The following is a 24,971-nucleotide window of genomic DNA, read 5'->3' as shown; positions in this document are numbered from 1 at the left end:
TAAAAAATCTCCAGAGCAGCGCTGTGGTGCAGCTATGAGAGCTGCTGTCTCACAGCTCCAGTCCCAATCTCTGTTGCTACGTGTGGAGTTTGCACATTCTGCTCGAGACCACATGGGTTTCCTCCCCCAAAGTACTCTGAATTCCTCCCACATCAAGGACATGTGGGTTGGCAAGTTAATAGGCCACTGTAAATTGCTCCTAATGCACAGGTGGGTGGTACAATCTGTTGGGAGAAGATGGTGATGTGGGGAAAGTGGGTTACAAGGAAAATTTGTGGGGGAATGGGATTATTTTGTAAAGCAGCATGGATTCAAAGGGCTGAAATGGTCTCATTTTATGTCAAGGAAACAAGAGATATGGAAATATAAAGGAGGATTGCTTTCAGTCTTTGCAATGAATATCCAGCATAGAATTTATACTATGAATGGTAGGGTACTAGGGAGTGTAACAGAGGGATTTAGGATTACAAGCGCATAGTTCGTTAAAAGTGGCATCACAAGCAGACAGGGTTGTGAAAAAGGCGATTAGCATGCTGGCCTTTGTCAGTCAGGGCACCGAGTACAGGAGTTGGGACTTTATGTTGCAGCTAGATAAAAGTCATTGGTGAGGCTGCACTTGGAGTACTGTGTACAGTTTTGTTCACCCCGTTATAGGAAGGATGTGGTTAGATTGGAAAAAGTGCAGAAAAGATTTATGAGGATGTTGCCAGGACAAGAAGCCCTGAGTTACAGGGAGAGGTTGGCCAGGCTAGGTCTTTATTCCTTGGAGTATAGGAGAATGAGGGGTTTGTAGAGGTTTATAAAATCATGAGGGGCAGAGATAAGGTGGATGGTAGCAGTCTTTAACCCAGGGTAGGGGAGTCCAAAACTAGGGGGGGGGCATAGATTTAGGGTGGGGGGGGGGGGGGAAGAGATTTAATAAAGACCTGAGGGGCAACATTTTCCACGCAGAGGGTGGTGAGTATATGGAACGTGCTGCCAGAGGAAGTGGTTAAGGCAGGTACAATAGTATCATTTAAGAAGCACTTGGTTAGCTACTTACAGGGATGGGGCTTGGAGGGATATGGGCTGAACACAGGAAATTGGGACTAGATGGGTGGGCGCCATGGTCGGCATGGACTGGTTGGGCTGAAGGGCCTGTATCTGTGCTGTATTGCTCTATGATTCTAATATATCTGATGGCATCTCAACCCTGATAAATGCAAACAGCCAGATGGATTCTGAAAAAATTTGGGAGACAAGAAAGAAATGGAACCTCTTCCCTCCTTTTTCCCCACAAAATAATCTCCCATCCCTTTTGCCGCACAAGTGTCCTCTCCAGCACAGAAAACACCAGAATTGAACGAGATGCACAATGGGGCTGAGGGCAGCACTGGAAGAATCGTACAGCCGTGTAGCGTTCGTGCAATGGTGTTAACCCATTTCATCAACTTGATAGTTCCTAACCATTACGATATAGTAGAGTGGTCAATCTGCTTACATGGTGTTGAGGGGAAGTACAGCCCACATCTTCAGGGTCTGTTGAGGAAAGACAACAAGTTAATTCAGAAACACTAAACATCAAATTATCAGAGCCAAGCCCTTTAACTCTGACATCTTTATTTAACAAATAGGCACATCCCAAAGAGTTCTTTCCCTAAGCATGGCAACTCAGACAAGCCAGTTCAACCAGGCAGATGCCAAGAGCATCGATGACAGCTCCCACACACATTTCACATCCAAGGTGTGAGAGTCATCATAGATGCTAAAGGATAGGGTTCCATCATACCATTTTCCACAACTTCCACACCACACACTTTGAGGTAGTTGGGGTAAGGGTTAAGTTATGGGGACCATCTCACTATTAACACACACCCCAAAGAAAATTTACCTGCACTCCAAGTATCAATCAAGATCAGTTCAAATCCACTCAGTTAGAAGAGCACAGTCACCGAGATAGTTACTTGTCCCTGCCATATAGAGTTCTGTTTCCCCAGCCGTATAACCCCCATCTCCATAGAACAGTGAGACTTAGCACGGGTGATGTGGGGGTGGGAAAGGTGGGCTTTAGACACAAACCTATCACCATCCCATAACAAGTCACTGGCACTTCAGACACACTGCTACACACAGCACTGGGAGTAATTGGACACAAAGTGCCTGTAATGAGTGTTTGTTTGCATCAATTGGCTCTATCCCTGCACACCATTCAAAGCAGGCAATCCCCGATATACAAAACCAATACAATACTTACATTCTATAAGAAAGAAGAAGCAGACTATTCCCATTCCTGCAATAATGGCACCAGGCACGATGAAAGATAAACCCCAGGCAGAAGACACGAAGATCCCAGCGATCAGAGAGCCTAGAATATTACCGACCGACGTGTGCGAGTTCCAGATTCCCATAATGAAACCCCTCCTGTCAAATTAAACAGGGGAGCAAAAATAACATTACACACTAAAATTCATGAGAATGGATTTAACAAACAAGCGAAGATGGAGACAGGTCACCATCTCAAGACCTGGAACTGAGTGTGGCTTTGTCCAGGATCTACTTGGCCTCAGTCAGCTGGGTATTGCAAGCCGTTGCCTGGGACTACAACTTGCTGCACAACTTTCTTTCCACCTCACTGAAGACATGCTACGTTTACTGGAATGGCCTTTCCTGTAAAGTTTTGGCATGCAGGGATAGCTGAAAAATCTCAAAAAGGAGATTATGAAACCCAAGCAGGTAAAGTTACGGCAACACACAAAGCACTGGATAAACTCAGCAGGTCAATGCTGCCTGACCCACCGAGTTCCTCCAGCGCTTTGTGTGTTGCTCCAGATTCCAGCATTTGCAGTCTCTGGTGTTTCCAGGTAAAGTTAACAGGTCAGCTTTAACTTCATTGGGGGTTGAGGGGCTTGAAGCCACATACAAGAGACTTACTTCCCACAAAGAACTTGCTCTCTTGGTTTTTTATTCCCACTCTTTGCCTTCTGCCAGTCAGCCAATCTTCTATCCATACTAGTACCTTTCCTGTGATACTATGGACTCCACGAATGTGGAGGCCAAGTGATTGGTACATTTAAAGCTGAGGTTGATAGGATCTTGATTAGTAAGGGTATCAAAGGTTACGGGGATAAGGCAGGAAAATGGGGTTGAGAGGGAAGAATAAATCAGCCATGATCCAATGATGGAGTAGACTTGATGGGCCGAATGGCCTAATTTTCCTCCTATGTTTTATGGTCACTTTTCACTCTGACAGTGACAGAGTAGGTCAGTGTCAGATTCTATTATTTGAACATTGAGGTACTTAGACCTTGATGTTCACCCGAGGCAGCGTAAATCAGCCAGGGCTTGTTATCCAGACCCTGCCTTCCTCACACAGATAGCACCATCTCGTGGAAAGTGTCCAAATCCAATCCCAATTTTACTGATAAACCACAATTTCCTCTCCCGACAAAAACAGCAAAGAAAAATTTACATCATAAAAGGCACATAAACTTCAGCTCCTTTCAATATTTTTTCTTGCTGGATTACAATTTGAAATGATGCAGGTATCACAGCCAAACAAAAACAGTACTGTCTGCACTCTGCTGATAGAATTACACAGTAGAGAACATCATTCAGCCCACGTGTATGTGTTAGCTCTTTTGAAGGAGCCAATCAGCCTCAGTTCTTTGCTCTTTCCCAAATTTTATTTTCTCACATTTTCTTATGAAATGGAAAGAGGCCTTTTGGTCCATCAAGTCTATGCCAGCTCAGAACACTCCCATCAGTCCCATTCCCCAACTTATTTCCCTGTAACCTATCCTCTCCTACATGCCCATCAAGTCCACCTATGACCCACCTGCATTAGGGGTATTTTGTAGTAACCAATTAACCTACCAATCAGCATGTCTTTGGGATGAGCACTGGTGGAAACCCACACAGTCCCAGGGAAAACATGCAAACTCTACAGAGACAGCACCAGAGGTTAGGACTGAAAGCAGCTCACTGGAGCTGTGAGACAGCAGCACTATTGTCTGTCAATTCCCTCTTTTGAAGAATATGCCAGTTTTCTTTAAAGGTTTTGATGGAACACATTACACCACAGCACCCTTCCTGACCAGACAGAAGGGTTTCCAGCCTGAAGCATCAATTGTTTCTCTCTCCAAAGATGCTGCCTGACCTGCAGAATCTTTCCAGCATTTTGTGTCAGATTTCCAGTATCTGCAGGGTTTTTATTTTTGAGTTCCATTTAAAGCTTCTGTTTAATCTGCAGTCTAGCAAATTGGGATTCCAGAGTCTATCCCATAGCAATTTAAGAGTTTCTGTCTGGGTTATTTTAAAAAAAAAGGAAATTTGGTCAGAGTAAGAGTGAACTTCATAGATTATCCTCAAAAGGCACCTTGTTTACCCACTTCCTTTAGTGGAGAAAGCCTGCTGTTCATCAGTCTAAATGCGCCTCATGCCCAGAACCATGCAGCTGATTAAGCTATCCTTGGTAATGGTCATCCAATTGTGTGAAGCTACTCTGGAGAAGTTCCACTGGCACTTCTGAGGGATTTGGAGGTAATCAATAAATGCTGAGGTTACCAGCGATACACACATTTACTAAGAATAGAAGTAAATACGATTGGGCCTTTGCAACCCAAAACTGACAAGGGCATGACTCAGGGAGAGGAGGGGTGGCTCAGCACAGAAAAACAATGTTTCACTTCCTCTCTCAAGGAGATTATTTACCCACAAAACCAACTCACATGACAAGATAGATGGTCTAACATGTGATAACTTGTTACTCGCCTCTTACATTAGAGGCCTGAGCATGCAAGTTTTTTTTGTGTAGAATCAGCAAAATACAATACATACTTCCCTTTTCCAAACCAGTTACCCACGCAAGCGACAACAGCTGGCCACCCTGTGGTCTGTACCAAACCATTTGCAATCTGTGGAAAAAATGAATGAATGGTGCAAGTGAGTGCAAGAAGAGACTCACAGACTGGTTTCAAATCTATCTGAAAGATTACCAGTTAGGGTAACAGTTGCAGTGCTGAACAGGAACTGCTCCTGGCAGAGACAAGGGGAAAGGCAGGAGGGGCAGTGAGCTGGCCTGTTCTGTACATAATGTTGTCAGGAGAGATTGGTCATACAGCACAGAAACAGGCCCTTCAACTGAATCCAGGCTGCACATTTATAATAATCCCACACTAATCCCTTTGTATTCTCCCCACATTCTACTGCTCACCTACACACTAGGGGCAACTTAGTGGGTAAATAACCCACTGACCTAGGCATCTTGGTATACGTGGGAGGAACCCACATGGTCACAGGGAGAACATGCAGAGTCCACATGGAAAGCGCTGGAGGTCAGGATTGAACCCGGGTCACAGGTAGATCTGCTGTCTCATGGCTCCAGCTGCTCCACTGTGCTGCCCTCAAAATTCTGAGGCACCTCTGGCTGCCCAGCATGGCCGTGCTGCACTCTGTAGGACGGTGTCCCAACAATGCAAAGATGACCAATGGGAACAGGGCAGTAAGAGTCGGCCCAGAGGCCTTCACCTAGATCACAGCAGTTCCACCTCACCTCCATCACGCATCCCTCAATGCCCTTGCCCACAGCCTTGAAAGTTTCAATTGGCCCCCTCTTCTGGGAAAGAAAGTTCCATGTTCCCATTATTCTTTGTGTGAAGATGTTTCCCAGATCTGTGATGTGGAGAGCAGGGAATAAAGAACAAAAACAACTACTCATGTTGAAAGACAAACTCCACCACAATGCCTCCATTCCTTCCAAACTAAAAATAGGACAATGTAATAGTCTACTTTATCCCAGTTTTCTCTTGCATGTTCATGCTCTTGTAAAATTTCCCCTGGAGGTCAGTCACAAACTCCCAGATACAACGGGACAGGTGATCTGCTCTAGTTGCTCCTTGTGACTGCTTGCTAAGGACGTGACAGCAGTGGAGAGGGTGCAGAGGAGATTCACCAGGACGGAGTGTCGGAGAGACTGGGTCTGTTTTCCCTGAAGCAGAGGAGGCCAAGAAGGGATATGACTGAGGTGTATAAAATAATGACATATAGATAGGGTAAACTGCAGGGATCTTTTCCCCTCAGAGGTAGATAAAACTTAAGCACATAAATTTAAGGTAAGGGGTCAGAGATTTAAGAGGGGATCTGAGGGGGACCCTTCTCACCCAGAGAGTGGCAAGTACCTGGAATACACCACCTGAGAGTGTGATGGAAGCAGAATCACAGCCAGCATTTAAGTATCTAGACGAACACTTCAATCGCCTAGGCATAGAAGGTTATGGGCCAAGTGCTGTAAGAGGAGATTAATAAAGATGGGTGCTCACTGGTTGGCATGGACATGGTGGGCCGAATGGCTTGTTTCCATGCTGTATGCCTCTATTAATGAGAGGGAGAGTTCAGTGACCTCTTCTACATCCCATCTGATTCCATTCTCCCTCATCTCAACAGCCCCAGAGCTGGTGATCTGCTTTGCGATGTTTGTGAAGAATTACGAACCTAGTTCTCTTCTAGAACCGACCCTTCATCTTCCACCCCTACTGTGCATTGCTAGGTTAGCCACAACTGTCCCTCTGACACCAACTCATTGCACCACGTTGGCTACACCCGAGTGTCTCTGCAGCAGGGGAGATAAATAATGAAAGGGCAGGGCTTCCAGTCCAGATCAGAACACAGACAAGTGCCGCTGGAAAGGTGCAAATAGAACACGAGGTTGAATTAAGCTGTGATGCTGTGCACATTTGAATGGTTCAATCCTCACTGTGTACATTCACACCAGAGGAAAAGATAGAAGGGCAAAGTATTGATTGCTTCAACAAGCTGTACAAAGGAGAGCTCTGTGTCTGCACTTGTTACACGCCTGTGTTACAAGTCCCATCTAGTTGGAAGTGTAGCAAGCGAAATAAAAACCTGCTACTCAAAAGCTTTTGATCAAGCCACCAATTCACCGACATAACTCCTGCAAAGTAAAAAAACATCCGTCATTAATTTTAACGTGCACCAGAAACAGCTGACTAAATGGAAACAGGAAAGCTCCACAGTCTGGGCAGGAAGAAGAAAACAGTGTGGAATGTGGTTGGGGGATCTGCAGCCTACCCTCGTCTCAGAGAGCCCTGATTGGTTGTTAGGCTCCCAACTACACAGTCGCACTGACCTGGATAAACACGTAGAACCAGATGCTGTGGATCTGCCAGTAAAATCCAAATCCAAAGAGTGCAGTGAACAATCCACTGAGCAACATCCCAATGGTCAGGTAATATCGCAGAGGGAGACGCTCCCCAAATATACCACTGGAAAGAGGAGAGAGAAATCTGCCTTAGTGTGGGGAGAAATCAGAAGTAACATCCCATTGGCATACAAGGACCTGCAGAACTACAGCTACTGGTCATGAGGCATTGTTTAGCTTGCATTAATTAATTTTATTTATTCGTCACATGTACATCAAAGCACAGTGAAATGCGTCTTTTTGCGTTACTGAGAATGTGCTGAGAGGGGAACCTGCAAGTGTCACCAATCTTTCGGCACCAACATAGCATCCCCACAGCTCCTAACCTGTACATCTTTGGAATGTGGGAGGAAACCCACGGAGAACATACAAACTCCTTACAGACGGCAACGGAAATTGAACCCGGGTCGCTGGTGCTGTAATAGCATTATGCTAGACGCAACACCACTGTGTCTTCACTCTACATGGAACTGGTAGCTGAAGTTTTATTTATTCAAATAAATACCAGTAATGGCTTCCTTTCCCATGTTTTAAAAAAAATTTTGAACTTAATATTAATACAAACAACCGCAAATGATGACAGTTGGCGAATTAAAGCTCCCTCAGAGCCTGTCCATGCACTCCAAATGAATGCAGGGGTGAATAGTGCTCAGTGTGGGATCCCTGCATCAAATAAACAGGTGATGTTATGGAAGCAACAGTCAACCTCTGGCCAAGGTGCATCAGCCATGACTTGCTGTGACACACAGTGCCACACTCTATCACTAGGGTCACACTGGCAGAGTGATGATCCTGTTGTAAACCAGTATGATTGCCAAGCCTTAGTCACTTCTGCCAACACATAAGTTCCAGACTCGTGCTAAAAACCTTCCTCCTGGATTTTAATATTAATCAACTAGGTTTGGATACTTCAAAAATTACTTGGATAGAATTAAATCAATGAAGAGAGCCGGAGTTGAACCTGGGGCATTGTATTCGGAGCCTGATGTCAGGATCTAATTCTGCCAATATTGTACAGCACAACTTGTACAATATCACACAGCAAACTGCACCAGAAAAGAAACCAAGGCAATTGTGCTCAAAGGCAAAAATGCCTCATTATTTAGTGATAAAAGATAATGATAAAGTACTAGTTTAGTTCATTGAAGAGTTGCTTGACATCGGGTCAGAGGTTCATTATTAAAGCAGAGTCAAAGGGAGCTTGGCACTCTCCTCCCTCTTTTGGGGGGGGGGGGGGGGTTGGTGGTGGGGGAACATCCATAAAGATGAGCTGCACCCCGAACATATAGTTACACACTGGCTCAAAGTGCCATCACACTCACCTAAAAAACATTCCAATGGCATAAGCTATTAAGAAGGAGTTATCCAACGCGCCAAACAGCATCTTGTAACTGGGTTTATCTGAAAAGCAAAATGCAGTGTAGTTAAGAAATGTGAAGAAAGTAAATGAACATCCATCTTCTGCACCGCTGGTATAATGTGGCTCCACCCATCCCATGCATTATAATAACTCAAAGTTTCTGCCTCCCAAACCCAGCATCTCAATCACCTAGAAGATTGAAGGTAGCAGATGGATGGATGGGGAGTGCACTGCTGGGGGTGGGGGTGGAGGCAAATACGATAGAGGTGTTCAAGAGGCTCTTAGATGGGCAGATGAATGTGCAGGAAATGGAGGGATATGGACATTGTGTAGGCAGAAGGGATTAGTTTAGTTTCATTACTAATTTAATTAGGTTGGCACAACATTGTGGGCCGAACAGCCTTATCTTGTGCTGTACTGCTCTAGGTTCTAAAATATCACCTCTGGCCCCATGTCCCAAACCACTTTGGCATGGATTTATAATTGTCCTTGCTTCCTGGATCACAATTCAGGAACTCCTTACGCAACTGAACTGAGGAATTACCTTCACTACACAAGGCAGACCACTGTCATCATTGGGGCATCTATTGCGAGCAATGAATTACGGCTGTGTTTTATGAATAAAGTAACAATTTTTAGTCGTCTTTAGCTGGAAATGCTACAGGACACCAACTCCACTTGAATATTCTAGCACTTACTTGCTCCAATGCTCAACTTTCCCACACTGTGAAAGCGTAAGCATTGGTGAATTTCCTACTGCACGATTAGGGTTAGGAAACTATGGACAGAAGCCTTGAACAAAACCAGGGCCGTTCTTTAATCTCAGGTTGACGAGGAGTTGGTTGATCCCAACTGGAGTGATCCTCAGCAAGCAACATTTATCCTCAAGTACCTTGCCCACGTTAAAATACAGAACCAGCAGATTCCTGATGGCTGCTCAAGGGGCTGTTGTCAGAATGCTGATACACATGCATCAGTCTGTGAGGGTAAGATTGGGATTAGCTGCAACGTCTCAGGGAAAGAACTAGCATCCAGTCCGATGCACACTGATACCTCACAATGCTCAGGACGTGTTCCCAGGAATGAGAGCTTCATGGAATCAGCACTAAAAAGGGATCAGTAAAACATTATAAATTGGTAAGTTGGTTTATTATTGTCACGTGCCGAGCTACAGTGAAAAACTTTGTTTTGCATGCCATCCATACAGATCATTTCATTACACTAGTACATCAAGGTAGTACAAGGGAAAACAATAACAGGATGCAGAATATAGTGTTACAGTTACAAAGTGCAGTGCAGGCAGACAATGATGAGGTAGATTGTGAGGTCAAGAATTCATTTTATCGTACAAGGGAACCATTCAATAGTCTTATAACAGAGGGATAGAAGCTGTCCTTGAGCCCAGTGATATGTGCTTTCACGCTTTTGTATCTTCTGTCTGACTGGAGGGGGAGAAGAGAGAATGTCTGAGGTGGGAGGGGTCTTTGATTATACCAGAGGAGAGTGATTTGTTACTGACTGCACTTTTGGGCTGGGAGCCTAGCACAAAATCCTTGCCCCTTGCAGGCACTGCTTGCAGTGATGAATTGCCCATGGTTTGGTATGGATGCTGGGGGGGAGCAGTGTGACCACTCAGTGTTGAGATGTGGGGCTCAGGGCTAGTGTTGGGCACAGTGAGTGTGGCCATTGCAGGGGACTGGCAGCAGCTGTTCCACATGCCAACAGGTTGATGAGCGAGACCAGAGCATCGGGGTGGTTTGTCGACACGCTGCACAGCTGCTGACAATTCCCAGCAATGGGCACCTCCGATGTGGGAGCATTAGTGGAAGGCTGGGGGTCACACCCAGGTTTCCAGGACAGGGGGGGGGGGGGGGCAATCAGAGTGGTCGTCTTTTTTAAACCATACAGTGGGTGCATACCGATGTGTGTTTGGATTGAAGGACCAAGACCGCTCTCACAAAGCAAAGCTTTGATAGCATTAGAGCTCTACTAGTGCATAAACAAACAACGTCCTCTTGAAAAACTACAGGAATATTACAGCTTGAAGAAAAATAAAACTGCAGATGCTGGAAATCTGAAATAACAAAATGCTGGAAACACTCAGCAGGTCAGGCAGCATCTGCAGGAAGAGTAACAGAGTTAATGTTTCAAGTCGAAGACCCTCCATTGGAAGGGTCATTTCATACATTGCAGCTTGTTTCCTTAAAAGGCAACAGCTGGGGTGGGGTGCCCAACTCAACTGGTCCCACCCGGACTGCTGGCCAACTTCCACAGGAATGCCCAAGGAGCGTTGGAGCTGCTGTCTATTGGATGGATCTTCTCCCAGTTGCGAGGTTACAGGAGAAAATGCAACTTTTTGATATTTTCTCTTTCTCCCATTTTGTACTCAGCACACATATTGGTTTCTGTAAAGTTCAGGAATAAACACACACTGAGAGGTACTACTCCAAGGAACACCCTGATGTACATGTCCTCGATTCTATTTGGTTAACGACATTTTGGCAGGGTCCTGACGAACTGGCTGAGAGATGTCACTGAACTTTACCAACATCAACTGGACTAACATTGTGCGGCATTGCTAACGCACAAGTAGTTATTGATCTAGTCCAATTTTCAAGAGATATTGTTACTCTTGCTCATTCATTAACCCCTCAGTGGTTGGAGTCAGTCAAGGAGTTTGACAGCTGTGAGACGAAGGTGGATATGACTGGCTTTACCACACAAGGAATGAGAGGCTGCATTTCAAAGATCCATTTTATACGGGAAGGTTGCAGTGGGGAAGAAACTTTGCTCTTTGGGGTTTGATAAAAACATGGAAATATTTTATAAGGCACGGTAGCGTAGCAGTTAGCACGACGCTATTACAGTGCCAGCAATCGGGGTTCGATTCCCGTCACTGTCTGTAAGGAGTTTGTACGTTCTCCCGTGTCTGTGTGGGTTTCCTCCGGGTGTTCTGGTTTCCTCCCACATTCCAAAGACGTACGGGTAGGTTAATTTGGGGGTTTAAAAAAAATGGGCGGCGCGGACTCATTGGGCCAAAAAGGCCTGTTACCACGCTGTAAATAAAATTTTTTTAAAAATTTAATTTGAATGATTGTACTGCTTATTAATCACTTACTAATTTAACATTAACCATGTTGTTTGCTTTGTGGGCTCACCCTCAACGTGTCTTATCATTCACCTACTGTGGAGCAGTCACATAGGACCATGAGGTACCTATTTAATTGTCCACGATGCAGTGGAAGAAACAAATTATTCTGCAGGGGAGGGGTGGGGCACAGTGGCACGGCAGTTAGCCACATTGTCTCACAGCTCGAGACCCGGGTTTGACCACGACATCCGCTGCTGATTGTGCAGTGTTCACACGCTCTCTGTGACTGCATGGGTTCTCCCCAGGTGCTCAGCTCAACGATATGCTGTCAATTATCCCTTAGTGAAGGGAAGTTGCAAAAGGAATCAAAAGCAGAGTTGATGATGTGAGAGAGAGAACAGGTTGCAAGACTAGAGAGAAATGAGGTGGAATGGTACCAATGGGATTACTTTACTGGGACCTGAGGGACCAAACAACCTCCCCCTCTGTTGGAACAAGTAAATCACACCAATAATTACAATCAGCCATAGTTCCTACTTCTAAATAATAGGTAGTGCACACACACACCAAGTAATGTTCAGATGAAAGCCAGTACCACAACCTAAAGCTCATCAATGCACACAGCTCTGGAGGTCTATCTGGGGCCTTTCAGAGAGCTGGGAACAAGTCAGTCAAACCACCTCCAGTACATTGGTCCCAAACAGACCTTCCTTTGAAAAATGTGCAATGCAGAAGAAAATTTACAAAAAAATCACAGTAAGCCAAGCAACACTTTCGTGGCATTGTTCCCAGAGGTGACTCAGTCAAGCAAGAACTGCAGCATCGTCACAAACAGAATCACCGCTGGCCTCAGAGGACAGGACTCTCCCTCACCAGTTACAGCAGCATTAACACTTCCTATTAAGGTTAAAATCGTGTCACATCCCCAAACTCTGCACTAGATTCACTTTTACTCTACAGGTTGAGGCAAGTCAGCCTAGTTCCCCAGGAGCCCTAGACAGAAATGGTAATGTAGTAGAGAATGTGGAAAAGACCCTGATGGTGTATTTAGTAACAACTTGCATCTCACTAAAGTGACACAATCCAGTCAAGGGGCACAATTCGACAGTGTGGTGGTTGGGTGCTGAATTAACAAGGCTTCACAAGTTCAGATCTGGTCACGACAGATCGTAATTTCAATAAATCTGGTCATTTATAGGCTAGCTTCACAGTGGCTGGATTGTTACCAAAACCACTGGCTCACTAACGATAAACGGTTGAAGGGTTTGGCAAATAGAGTGGACATAAATAACAAGAAAAAAAGTGGAGGAAAGTTAAGATGAGCCTTTTTACGCACGCCCCAAGATGTGGAAATGACAGTTTGTTTTTTGTTCTGGTGAAATGCTTCCTGTGGACATACAGTACTTATGAAGAGAGACTCTTACCAAATGGAGCCCAGTCACACCATGTATCATTGTCGAGGTGACTTCTGTTTCCATGGTCGGCAATTGCTGAACAATTCTTGTGGAGTTCACTCTGGGAAAACAATTGAATGTTTTTGTTAGTATTAAGAATGTGAAAGATAAAGTAACCACCTGTTTTGGGAGAAGGTTGCCCACGTACTGCTTCCCCATCCAAGCTCAATACATCCAAATTCATTCAGCATTCCACCAAACCAGTAATGGGTTGTTATCCATTAATGGAAAACAACTAAAACAGCAGATGCTCTTCATGTGTCTCTTAGACAGACACATGAATGATAGCGAAACGGAGGGCTATGTGGGAGGGAAGGGTTAGATAGATCTCAGAGCAGGATAAAATGTCAGCACAACATTGTGGGCCAAAGGGCCTGTACTGTGCTGTAATGTTCTATGCTGGAATATGAAACAAGAACAAAATTCTGGAAGAACTCAGCCAGTCAAGCAGCATCTGCGGAAAGCAACTCTTCCTCAGAGGAGAGCCAAGAGACTGCAGCTGCTGGAGTCTGGAGCAGCAAGCAGATCTGCTGGAGGAACTCAGAGGGTCGAGCAGCATCATCTCAATGCAGTGTTTCAACCTGAGACGTCGACAATTCCTTTCCTCCCACAGATGCTGCTTGACCCATTGAGTTCCTCCAGCAGATCGTCTGTTGAACCCTTCCTCACGACTGCTCGACTGGCCTGTATTACCTGCTTTTGAGTCATCCATTCATTGAGAAGTTACACACTTCTACAGTTTAAGGATTTGAAAAGAAAGATCAAGGATAATGGTTCCCTTCCGACAACGTCAGTCAGGAGAACAGCACGTTCACTGTAGTGTAGCAAGCAGAAGTTACCTAAACTGTGCCACGAGGACAAGGCCAACTTTACACCACTCCACAGTGTTGGTCTGGACACTTTTACATCATTACTCAGTCAAAAATCACCCCACAGAGGCCCCAAAATATCTGGGGGAAAAAAATCCATCCATAAAGGCAGAGATTGATAGGTTCTTGATGGGCAAGGGGGTTAAGGATTATGGGGAGAAAGGGGTTGAAAAAAAAAATCAGCCATGATTGAATGGTGCAGCAGACTCAATGGGCCGAATGGCCTAATTCTGCTCCTTATATCTAATGCAAAAGGCCATCTGACCTGTTAAATGCCTTTGCTGCAAAGACTGTAGAAAAGCCGATTTTATTAAAGAAAAAAATAGCCTACTTCTGTTTGCAACACAAGGTGGGCAAATGCATGGATTCAGATTTATGCATAATTTTACAATCATTCCTGCTGTGGATTACTGTTCTGTAGCAAGATAATAAAAAAAATCACATTTCAGCCGCACTTGGCCAGATGCTCAGCTGCAGTACTAATCTTGTACCACCAGGTGCCAGTAATAGCACTAGAAAAAATGAAAATGTGACAGGAGGAAAGAGGTTAAAAATAAATGAGTCAATTTTCAGGTTATAGTCTCCAAACAAGGCATGGTTTTGCTTCAGAGCTTACAGCTGCAGAGTGATCCATCTGTATGTAAACCCAGTACCCATGACGTGGAAGGGCAGATATGTAACTTCACTCGGGTCTCCTCAGGAAGCAGCAGTGCCAAAGGACATCCAGAGCTCCACAATCAAACAGACCAACAACAGAGACAATATGTAGAATATTTAACTAGAACTAGGAAACTTAAATGTTGGCCAGGATGTGGGGAAGGATTACACTGTTCAGAGAGAACATCCAGGGTCTCCATTTAACATCTCTTGCAACAGACAAAGTCTCTGATAGTACTGCACTGGTACTGTCAACCTTAATTCAACAGTGCTTAGCACCAGCTTGGTTGAAGGCATCTTACAGCCTTGGCTGTACCACACACTACTCCCATCAAGTTTACTACTTTTCCTCGAGGCACTGACTCACACTGTTCCCTCATTGATATAGCATGTGCTAGTAGTTATTCATTTATTATGGATGACTGTATAGATTAGTCATAGACCTACTCCACCCATGGAGGGTCTGACAGGCAGCATAGAGCTACTGAAATATGGGAAGACTGCAGAAGATGATACAACACCAGGTCATTGAGTCAGAGTAACAGCACAGAAACAGGCCCTTCTGCCCATCTCATCCATGCCAACCAAGATGCCCGTCTAAGCTACTCCCACTTCCCCATGTTTGGCCCATATCCCTCTAAACCTTTCCTATCCATGTACCTGCCCAAATGTCTTTTACACGTTGTTATTGTACCTCCCCAAGAGTCAAGGTCTTCTTAATCTATTCAATGCATGCACAAGGGTAAATGAATCAGACTCAGGGAAGACTCATCACCCCCCCCCCCCCACCCCCAGGACAAAAGATAACTCATCACCAAAAATCCATGGACCAATCTCCGTCCCTCAGAATCACCCAGAAACTCTTCTGAAGCATTTATGCGCTTAGTAGGTTTCAAACTTGAGGTGGCACCAGTGACACAGCAAGTAGATCTGGGTTCAATCCTGACCGCTGGTGGTGTCCATGTGAATTTGCATGTTCTCTCTCTGACTGCGTGGGTTTTCCCTCAGGTGCTCTGGTTTCCTCCCAGGTGCCAAAGGCCTTCTCATAGGTTAATTTACAGCGGCCAGTTATCCCTAGTGTAGGGAAGTGGCAGGAAAATGGGGGGCGTGGGGGGGGGGGGGGGTGGCGGTGGTGAAGTTGTGTGAAGAAGAGAATAGATTAAAGGGAAACGGTTTGGGGGGGGGGGTGGGGGGTGGAATCAAATTGATGGGCCAAACAACGATGACAAAATGTCTAATACTGTTTGATGCTTTTGGGATTTTCTTATGAAAATTAGCCAAGGATTTTACCCCATTGATATCTCACACTTGCAACATAGAGGCCTTCTTTATCCCAAAAACTTCAAAACAGTAGATTTTTTTGTCATTGTTCGTTGTGGGTTGAACTGTGGCCAGGACACCTGAAGATCTCCCCCTTTTTATTTTGAAACCACCTCCAAGTCCAGTCCTGATGAAGGGTCTTGACCCAAAACGTTGACTGTCCATTTCCCTCCATAGATGCTGCTTGACCTGCTGAGTTCCTTCAGTTTGCTTTTTGTGTTGTTCCAAGAGATCCTGGTGTCTCATTCCAAAAATGACACTCCTGAAAGTGGTATCTGCAATGGGTCATGAACTCATGACCCCCTTACTGATGCCAAATCAAGAATGTGCCGTCGTTGCTTTGTAGCCCAGAAAGTAGGTGCAGGTACAGAAGTCACATCCTGAGAGCAGTGAGCCAGGTCTTAAGCTCCACTTAAACCAGCTGTAACAACCCATTTAGGTGGACTGGCACGCAGTCCCTTGACCCTGGATTCGGCACTCATGATGGGACTTGGCTGTTGTGACAGGCCCTTCCACTGAAGAGTAGCTCCAGCTGTTGCAACCCCCACCTGCGGGGACCCCCGAATCTACAGAATAACTACACATCACATGCCGTAACCAAGAAACACACAAAGACACTCCAAACAAGCTGCTCATAAAGTGATTAACTTATTTAGAAAAGGGAATTAAGCACTTGAATATTGGAAGTAGAACTGGGGTCAGACAGTGTTGGAGAACAACAGAACATTCACATAAGAATCTGCAGAAACAGGTCCTACACCTCAGGCCTGCTCTCTCACTCAAGATGATCATGGTTCATCGTCAAACTTGTTTATTTTCCCCAGATAATTCCTCATCTTCCTCAATTTTCTAGAATCCAAGAATCTGATTCCTGCCTTGAGCAACCACCACCCTCCAAGAATTCCAAAGGTTGTTACCTACTTTATTATACACATTTAGTCAATGTGTTCATCACTAGCGGAGATTGTCCACTCCTGATTGCTCCCGAATATAGTGGTTTAATCGGCTTCTTCAGAGGGCAGTTGAAAATCAATCACATTGCTTAAGGTCTGGAGTCATGTATAGACCAGACTGGGTAAGGATGACAGGTCTCCTGAAGGGGATCAGTAGTATAAGACAACACACTGGTTCCATGGTCACCTTTGTGGAGTTTGGAGAATAATTATTTTATATTCCCCTGGCGTGTGGATCGTTCAAACTCTCATCTTCAGATCAATAATCCAGATCTTCAGCCACTATAATTCAACCACTATCCCTCTGTACAACTATTACCACTAAATGGTCCTGTATCTGGAAACTGTGACTCAGTTCCAGATGTACAGGCTTCACATTATCTGGATTGGATGTGGCTTTATTCAATGACTGAAGCTTCTGTTGGTGGGCAAAATGTTTCTCCCCATTTCTTTCAACTTGACACAGCCCACTGCCCTCATCTGATCAGTCACATACCTTGACTATGCTGATGGGTTTGCGAGACAGATGGTAACTGGTGTAAAATAGGAAGGTCAGCACCAGAATGAAGCCACGGTACCTGGAAAGAGACAAGACTGATTTTAAATTAGATTCCAGAAAGATCATGTGTGGGCCCAGTCTCAAAGCAATGGTAGTAGCTGCTGACCAATGGGGTGCCGCTGCTAGTGTCCAAATTCAAATATGATAACATAGGCCATTTTTGATCACCGTTTCAGGAGTCCTGCTGGAATAGGCACACGTTGGTGCAGGGAGAGCAAAGGATTGGACAAGTTAGTCGTCATCTCACGAAAGGAGCAAAAACCATTGCCCAGGTTGATATGGCCAGAATTGGCATTTTTATGTCCATAACTTACAGTTTAACACTCAGTTCCAAGTGTTGCAAAAGAACATACCAGATAAACCCCTGAACACAGAACTCCATTTTTCTACTTGCTGGAGGCACAAGAGACTTCAGATGCTGGATCCTGATGCAGGGTTTCAACCTGAAATGTTGGGTATTCCTTTGCCTCCACAGATGCTGCTTGACCCACCAAGTTCCTCCAGCAGCTCACTTTTTTGCTCTAGATGATTCCAGCATCTGCAGTTTCTTGTGTCTCCATGTATCTTAGATCCATTAAAACAGTTTTCAAAACAATTGGGCACATTTTCAGAGATATATTTTGCGAGATACATTCTGCAAGTTTCTACCAATTTCAATTTGCCAAGAAGCATAAAACATCTCATCTCATCTAGAGGAAGGAACAAATCATAGCAGCTGTCTGATTGCTTCATAGCAACATTCGTTGGTCTCCAACTCCTCAACCAAACTAGCCAGCTTGGATGGACAACATCTCTCACTGATAACTTGGCAGAATTCGGCTGCTAAGCAAATGGAGGAGAAAATTTTAAACAAAAATAACCATCTATACTTAAATCATCACTGCAGGTTTCACTTAGGCAAAGTCTAGACATTAGCCACCACACCAAACCAACTGCTGCATCAAATAACCCACGCTGCTATGTCAATCGACAACATTTACAGTCAGGTGTGTTAATCTGCCACTAAATACCCTTGGGTACAATATCAATGCTTCTAATTCCACTTAAGTTTCAGCTTTGCTCAAGGGATGCAATTTTAGTCTTCGTCGTCATTTTTGTAATGAAAAGACAGGGCTGGAAGACCAAGCTTTGCTCCAAGCTTACAAACACACATCCATTATAAACTTGTGCAAAACCCTTCAGAGTGGGTAGTGGATGGAGACAATACAGTGGTACAGGGAATTAGATGAACATTCCCCAAAGTCCAGGTTATAGGATAAAGGATAAAAGTTAATAGAATGCAAGGAACTGATTAGAATCCAATTAACTATTATCTTTCATCCTCTCAGAAGTCCTTCTAAGACCAGCTTCTTCAAAGGCTTAGAACATCACTCATGGGAGATCTTTTATCAATTATAAAGTTTTAAAATTAAGAAAGGATTTATCAAAATCAGAACCAGAAACCAAATTATATCATAATTAATTTGTAGAACACTAGGACTAGTACAGCTGTGCGTAGAGCAGCAAAGGTTTGTTATTGAGGCTGAAATGATAAAGAAAGGTGAACATGTTGGATACTTTATAATCACAGTCAGGATGTGGCTCTGGAGACCACATAGATACCCTCATCCTCAATACCCAGATGTGGGATGTTTGCGGAGGCAAGATTCTCAGAGCCAGAAGAACAGCAGTCAGCTATTATCGGGTTCTTCTCATTTTCAGTTTTTCTGGTCTCTACAATAACAAGTGTGGGCACGATTGGCATCACAAGGATAAAGCTGATGCAGACTCCTTACTGAGCATTACTGCTGAACTAGCATTAGTTGAGGTTAAGGCAATTTGACAGATAACACATCAATTATAGGTTTTTAAGATGTTCCTTTGAAAGCATCAAAAGGACTTTTATGCAAATTACACAGTAGAACAAGAGCGCCATGGAGATCATTTACACAAATAATCAGTGTTCCTTACAAGTGAAATTCAGACCTCACTTTACATTTAAGTCAGTAACCTTATCCTGGAATTGACTGTAACAGATAAGCAGAGAAAAGAGGAACCAGACAGATTCATCTAGATTCCAGCATCTGCAGTCCTTTGTTTCTCTAACCAGACAGTAATGCCCGGTAGAGTAAATAGGAAGGAACTGTGGATGTACTTGGAGTCAAGTAATTAATCAACCTTAATCTATTGCGACATTAACCACAACACACCAATACAAACAGAGATAATGATTGGCGAAAACCACAATTTAAAATGGGAGAGGTTCGCAATAATATCAAAGGGAAAACTAGTCTCCTGGAAATTGCACAAGCTGTCTAGTTTTAATTCAGAAAAGATAAAATGTGAACCTGAGTTCTGCAGGTTTATCTAGAAAATAGATTACAATTCATTTCTGGATCTCAATCCAGTCACCGACACTACACATTAATGTTGCATTCCTGAATTATGAAAGGGATGTAGTCTGCTTAGATTTTAGCAAGGTCCCAACGTAGCAGTGAAGTATCTGCATACCATGGGAAAGTGGAAAGTTGCATATTATTCAGTGGTAGGAATATTGAAAATCTTAGTGTACAGCTGCTCAATCCAATGGTGTTGTTCAGATTGTCCAGTCCCTTGTTTTTCTAGACCATATGTCCAGTCTTGTATAGTCTAGAAGACATCAAGTTCAAGTTTATTGTCATAGTCATACAATGCCAGGGTATAAATGCCATGAAAATTAGCCTTTTGCAGCAGCAACAGCACAGTGCATTACAAACATGACCATCATAAAATAACAAATTATACATAAATGGCACAACAAAACAAACAAAGTAAATATAAGCGGCAGTAAATGTTTGATGCTTATTTAAAACATGGGTTACTAGTGATTTCACTGAGTAACTGCAGCTGAGAAAGAACAGGTTATCAAGGTGTACAAAGCGAAGGCCAGATCTGACGAAGGCTTTTTGACCCGAAACATTAACTCGGTTTCTCTTTCTACAGGTGCTGCCTGACCTGCTGAGTGTTTTCAGCATTTTCTGTGCTTTATTGAAGTGCACAGCATTGGGGAATGAAACATTCCTTCTCTCCCTATTTGCAATGCTGTCACAACACAACCAGCTGAGCCGGGGAAGAACTAAAGCTCCTCCACCGCCCCATTACTCCCTCTCAGAAATGAACACAGGACAAAGCCACCTCCATACCGTCTCATCTGTCACCTCCATGTCATGTGTCACGCACACTCTCCACAATCAAAAGCTTAAAAGAAAATCAGACCATGGAAAGAACATACCTTCAAAAGATTGCATTGGCCATGATTTAGTGTTATAAGCCTTGCCTTGGCATCAGAAAGTTACAAGTTCAAGCTCCATTCGAGAGGTGCTATCTTTTGATGATCCCAATGTCCCCTCCAGAGCATGCAAAGGGTATCAATGAACACCTGGGCCATTGCCCCTCTCTCTCAATCAATAAGCACAAATGATTAAATGGAACCCAGTCTTTCCACCCTGTCCATTCACATTATAGTTTCACATTTCCTACACTGAACTCACTGCAAAACACGTCTTTCACTTTCTGTGAAAAGCTGGGAATATCCTGAAGTTGTGGAAGGCACAATGCAAACACATCTTTTCAAGCAGATTGGGCAGATGGTCAAAGTACAGTGCTTCTCGTTTGAAAACGTTGCTTAGAAATTCAGCACAAAACACATCCACACTGCACTATAAAAAGCCAGATGACTTCGCTGACCAAGAACAAGTTCACAAGCAGCAACTGATGTGCAGGGAAGCATACCACACCTTGTATAGGCAAACACAGCTTGCATCCACCCTCCCCCATCTCTTAGACACTCCCTCTTAAGGATTTTATTTCTTCACATGACACACATATTTTTTGACACTTGTTTATTTTTCCCCTGCAAATTGACCTTGAGTGACACAGGACTTAAGAATTCACAGGTACACACAAAGTAGGCCAGTACAAGAGGCACATCACGAGAGAGGTCCTCAGATCGCAATGTATTTTCAGATATTGGTCTGAGCTACCTAGCTGAGGCAGGAAATTAAACTTCTCCATGATTTCAAGCCCGACTGCCTTACTTAAGAGTCTTAATACCCCAATCAACCAAAGCATAAAAGACCACAGCTGGAGTGATCCCAACAACCCCCACCATCCATACCACTGACCCTTAATCTTTCAGGACAAACCTTTGGTTTTAGTTCTGAGGTGGGATTTTTGTTTTTTATTAGCATTTGACAAAAATAAAAATCAACAAATTCTAGCTACCAATTAATAGAGATACCAACATGTGCTCTCTAAAAAGCAGCTACATTGTGGGGGATAAAAAAAGAGCAACAACACATCCACATTCATATCAACAGGAAAACTTACCGAATATTCCTGACCATGCATTCTACAAATGGGCTCTTCAGCAGTCTTCGTGCACATTTTAAGTCATTTGCATCTCCTTCACATGCTAAACTGGATTCATCCCAGACTCCTGTTAAAGGCCCTTACAGGTCACCTAGAACCAGCACGACGTACAGGATGCCCCACCACTCCAGCCAATAAGAATTGACACTTGCACTCCCCCACCCACCTCCAGCTTTCCAAATACACAGAAAAAAATATCCAGTCCTCAATGAATTAAGCAGTGTGCATTATATGATAAATATACGAGGATTTTATAACTAGAAAATACAGACAATTCACTCTACAGTTGTTAAACAAGAGTCTCTTAACACCAAAAGAGAGAAAATGCCATTGGTTTGGTCACATACTGCCATATCAGGAGCAAAAACCTATTGAAAAACGATAGATCAGCAAGATGTTAAGGGAAACAAAGTGATGAAAATAGACCTAGTTTCAAGCTGCCAAGCAATGAACTTAAACCACATTACTCAGGAGGCTGATGATACATCAAGGGCACCTTAATAATTAAAGTGGTCATATCAGACAGCAAAGCATCCACACAACAAGAGTGAAGAAACTGTGGTGGTCTTCACCTGGAGTTCAATTACTAACATCAATTACTTTGACAATGAGATGGGCAGAAGTGCAGTTTCACTACTGGGACTGTCCCACGGGGCATCAACTGGCAGGAAGGATATCGAGTAGAAGATCTGAAGATAAATTAAAAATATGCAAAAGCCACAAAGTGGTGATAATGGGGAACTTCCACAACACAAAAATTGACTGAGCTAGTGGTAACTTATGGGGCAAAGAGGAGGAGGAGAGGTGTTTGAACAGTGTTCAGGAAAGCTTTCTTGATGAGTACAAACAAGCTGGTTCATGTGGAGCAAGCATCAATGGGGGAACATCTAGGAAACAGCAACCACAATATCTTAAAGGTTTCAAAACAGCAGTGGAAAAGGATGTACAGTATATGGCCACAAAGTTAATAGTCAATTGGAGAAGAGCCAGTTTCAATGTAATGAGAACAGCTCTGAACACGCAAACTGGAATTGAAGCTTGATGGGCAAAACTAGAATTGAACCATGGGGGGCCTTTAAAATAGATGTTTCAGCTGCAAGTCTAGATCTATCCCCATGAGAGAAAAAGGACAGGGAAGTTGAAACTAGAGCTCCTTGAAAGAGACTGTAAAATAGAGCAGGAAAACACAAGCAGATGATAGATACCAGGTTGTTAAGTTCAGACTGGAAGTGAGAAAGAGGAAATAGCAAACATCAAAAGAACACGGGAAAAATAATAGGAAACAGTAGCAGTTGTTCTTTGGACTTGATAAAAATGTACATTAGTCAGTACAAGGGCCACAGTTTCCCTAATATACAATAATGAATTAGACTTGGGTGTACAGGGCACATTTTCCAAATTTGCAAATAACACAAGACTTGGAGGTGTAGTGAACCATGAATACAGTAACAGACTTCAAGGAGATGTAGACAGCTTGTGAGGTGGGTGGATTAAATAAATTTGAAGCTGAGAAAATGTGAAGAGTTGCATTTTGGTAGGAAGAATGCAAAGAGGCAATATAAACTAGAGGGCATAATACGAAAGGAGTACGAGAACAGAGGGACTGTGTGTGTGTGTGTGTGTGTGTGTGTGTGTGTGTGTGTGTGTGTGTGTGTGTGTGTGTGTGCACACACACACAGTTCATTAGAAGTGACAGGGTAGATTGAGAATGTGGTTAAAAAGCACAAGAGATTCTGGACTTTATAAACAGAAGCAGAGAGTACCAGAGCAAACAAGTCACAATAACCTTTTACAAAACACTAGTTCAGTGACAACTGGAGTAGTGTCCAGTTCTGGGGACCAGACTTTGGGAAAGACTTCAGAAAAGATGCAAAAGAGATTTATAATGATCCCAGGTCAAAGGACTTGCATCATGTGATTAGGCTACAGAAGCTGGTATTGTTTTCCCTGGAATCAGGGAGGTTACGAGGGCAGCTGATAGGGGGTATTTAAAATAATGAAGGGTATAGGCAGTAGAGAAAGACTGTTCTCATTGGTGGAAGGGTCAAGAACCAGGGACATAAAAGGAAACAACATGAGGATTTTTTTCTTTAAAATCAGTGGTCTGGAATGCACTGTCAAGGGTAGTGATGGAGGCAGATTCAACTGTAGTACTCAGAGTGGACCTGGGTAAGTATCTGAAATGAAAGTGGGTAGGAAAACAAGACCGGGTGGATTACTGTTACAGGGCCAGTATGAATATGACTGGCCAAATGGCCTCATCTGACATTATAACCAGCCTACATGGAACAGGTGGGCAGAGGAGATCAGGTCAGAGGGAAGCAATGAAAGAGAAAAAACTTGTGACAGCTGAAGAATAACTGCAGTAGTGTAGTGATGAGAATGCTGGAAACGCTCAGTGGTTCAGACAGAGTGAACACTACAGTGGATGCCCCCACGTCCAGAACTGCTTGTTGGGTTATCCTAATCTGGAAGTTTCCCACACCCCAATAAAACACTCTACGGGTGAATGAATGTGAAAGTCATCTTCTTAGAGGCATTTCAACTGAGCAATACAGAACTATTTCTTCCCCCAAGCAATCACAGCAAGGGCACCCACCATCGAGGTGGTTTTTAATGATTTGAAATTAAGTAGAATTGCAACAGTTTTAATAATGACAGGAATATATTTAAGGAAAAAAAACTGTCCAACAGAAAACAATCTTGTGGATTATTTATTCAAATAGACCCCTTGCAGGTCCATAAATGTTGCAATCACCCCTTCCTGTCAACTGAGTGCTGGAACCCAACTCTAACATCTGCTAAGAACGCAAGAACCCATTGTGCACATTTCTATCAAACCACATACCACCTGCACAACCCAACTCACTCACAAACGAGTTGGAGTCCAAAAGCGGCACAGGCGACGAGCCTCAGAGGCGTCTGTTCCGCTAGTTCAAGTGTACCCAGGGCCCAGCAGAGAGCTTCCCCGAAGTTCAGCTCTCTCAAAGAATTCATCAAAAGTCATTGTTTCTGGGGTGGAAGAAATAAGAAGAGTGGGCTATATCACCACAGCCTGCTGTCTAGTCATTAATATCCGATTGTTGGCCTCAACTCCATTTTCCTTTCCAGTCTTAAATTCTCT

General features: G+C 43.8%; 1 protein-coding gene across 1 annotated transcript in view; it reads right to left on the bottom strand.

Moving 5' to 3' along the window:
• The window catches only part of slc37a2 (solute carrier family 37 member 2), a 51,084-nt gene that overhangs the window by 14,294 nt on the left and 11,819 nt on the right, over window positions 1-24,971 (bottom strand). Inside the window, exons 3-9 of the mRNA XM_052039860.1 lie at window positions 17,396-17,477; window positions 13,071-13,161; window positions 8,518-8,596; window positions 7,124-7,259; window positions 4,816-4,892; window positions 2,234-2,400; window positions 1,481-1,518 (exon numbers count right to left, since the gene is read on the bottom strand). Of these exons, the coding sequence (XP_051895820.1) occupies window positions 1,481-1,518; window positions 2,234-2,400; window positions 4,816-4,892; window positions 7,124-7,259; window positions 8,518-8,596; window positions 13,071-13,161; window positions 17,396-17,477 (670 nt within the window). The remainder of the gene's footprint in view (window positions 1-1,480; window positions 1,519-2,233; window positions 2,401-4,815; window positions 4,893-7,123; window positions 7,260-8,517; window positions 8,597-13,070; window positions 13,162-17,395; window positions 17,478-24,971) is intronic.

Source organism: Pristis pectinata, chromosome 27, assembly GCF_009764475.1.
Source record: "Pristis pectinata isolate sPriPec2 chromosome 27, sPriPec2.1.pri, whole genome shotgun sequence".
In the NCBI taxonomy this organism is placed as follows: domain Eukaryota; kingdom Metazoa; phylum Chordata; class Chondrichthyes; order Rhinopristiformes; family Pristidae; genus Pristis; species Pristis pectinata.
Note: the sequence above shows the minus strand (reverse complement) of the source record. Positions and strands in the feature narration are given on the sequence as shown.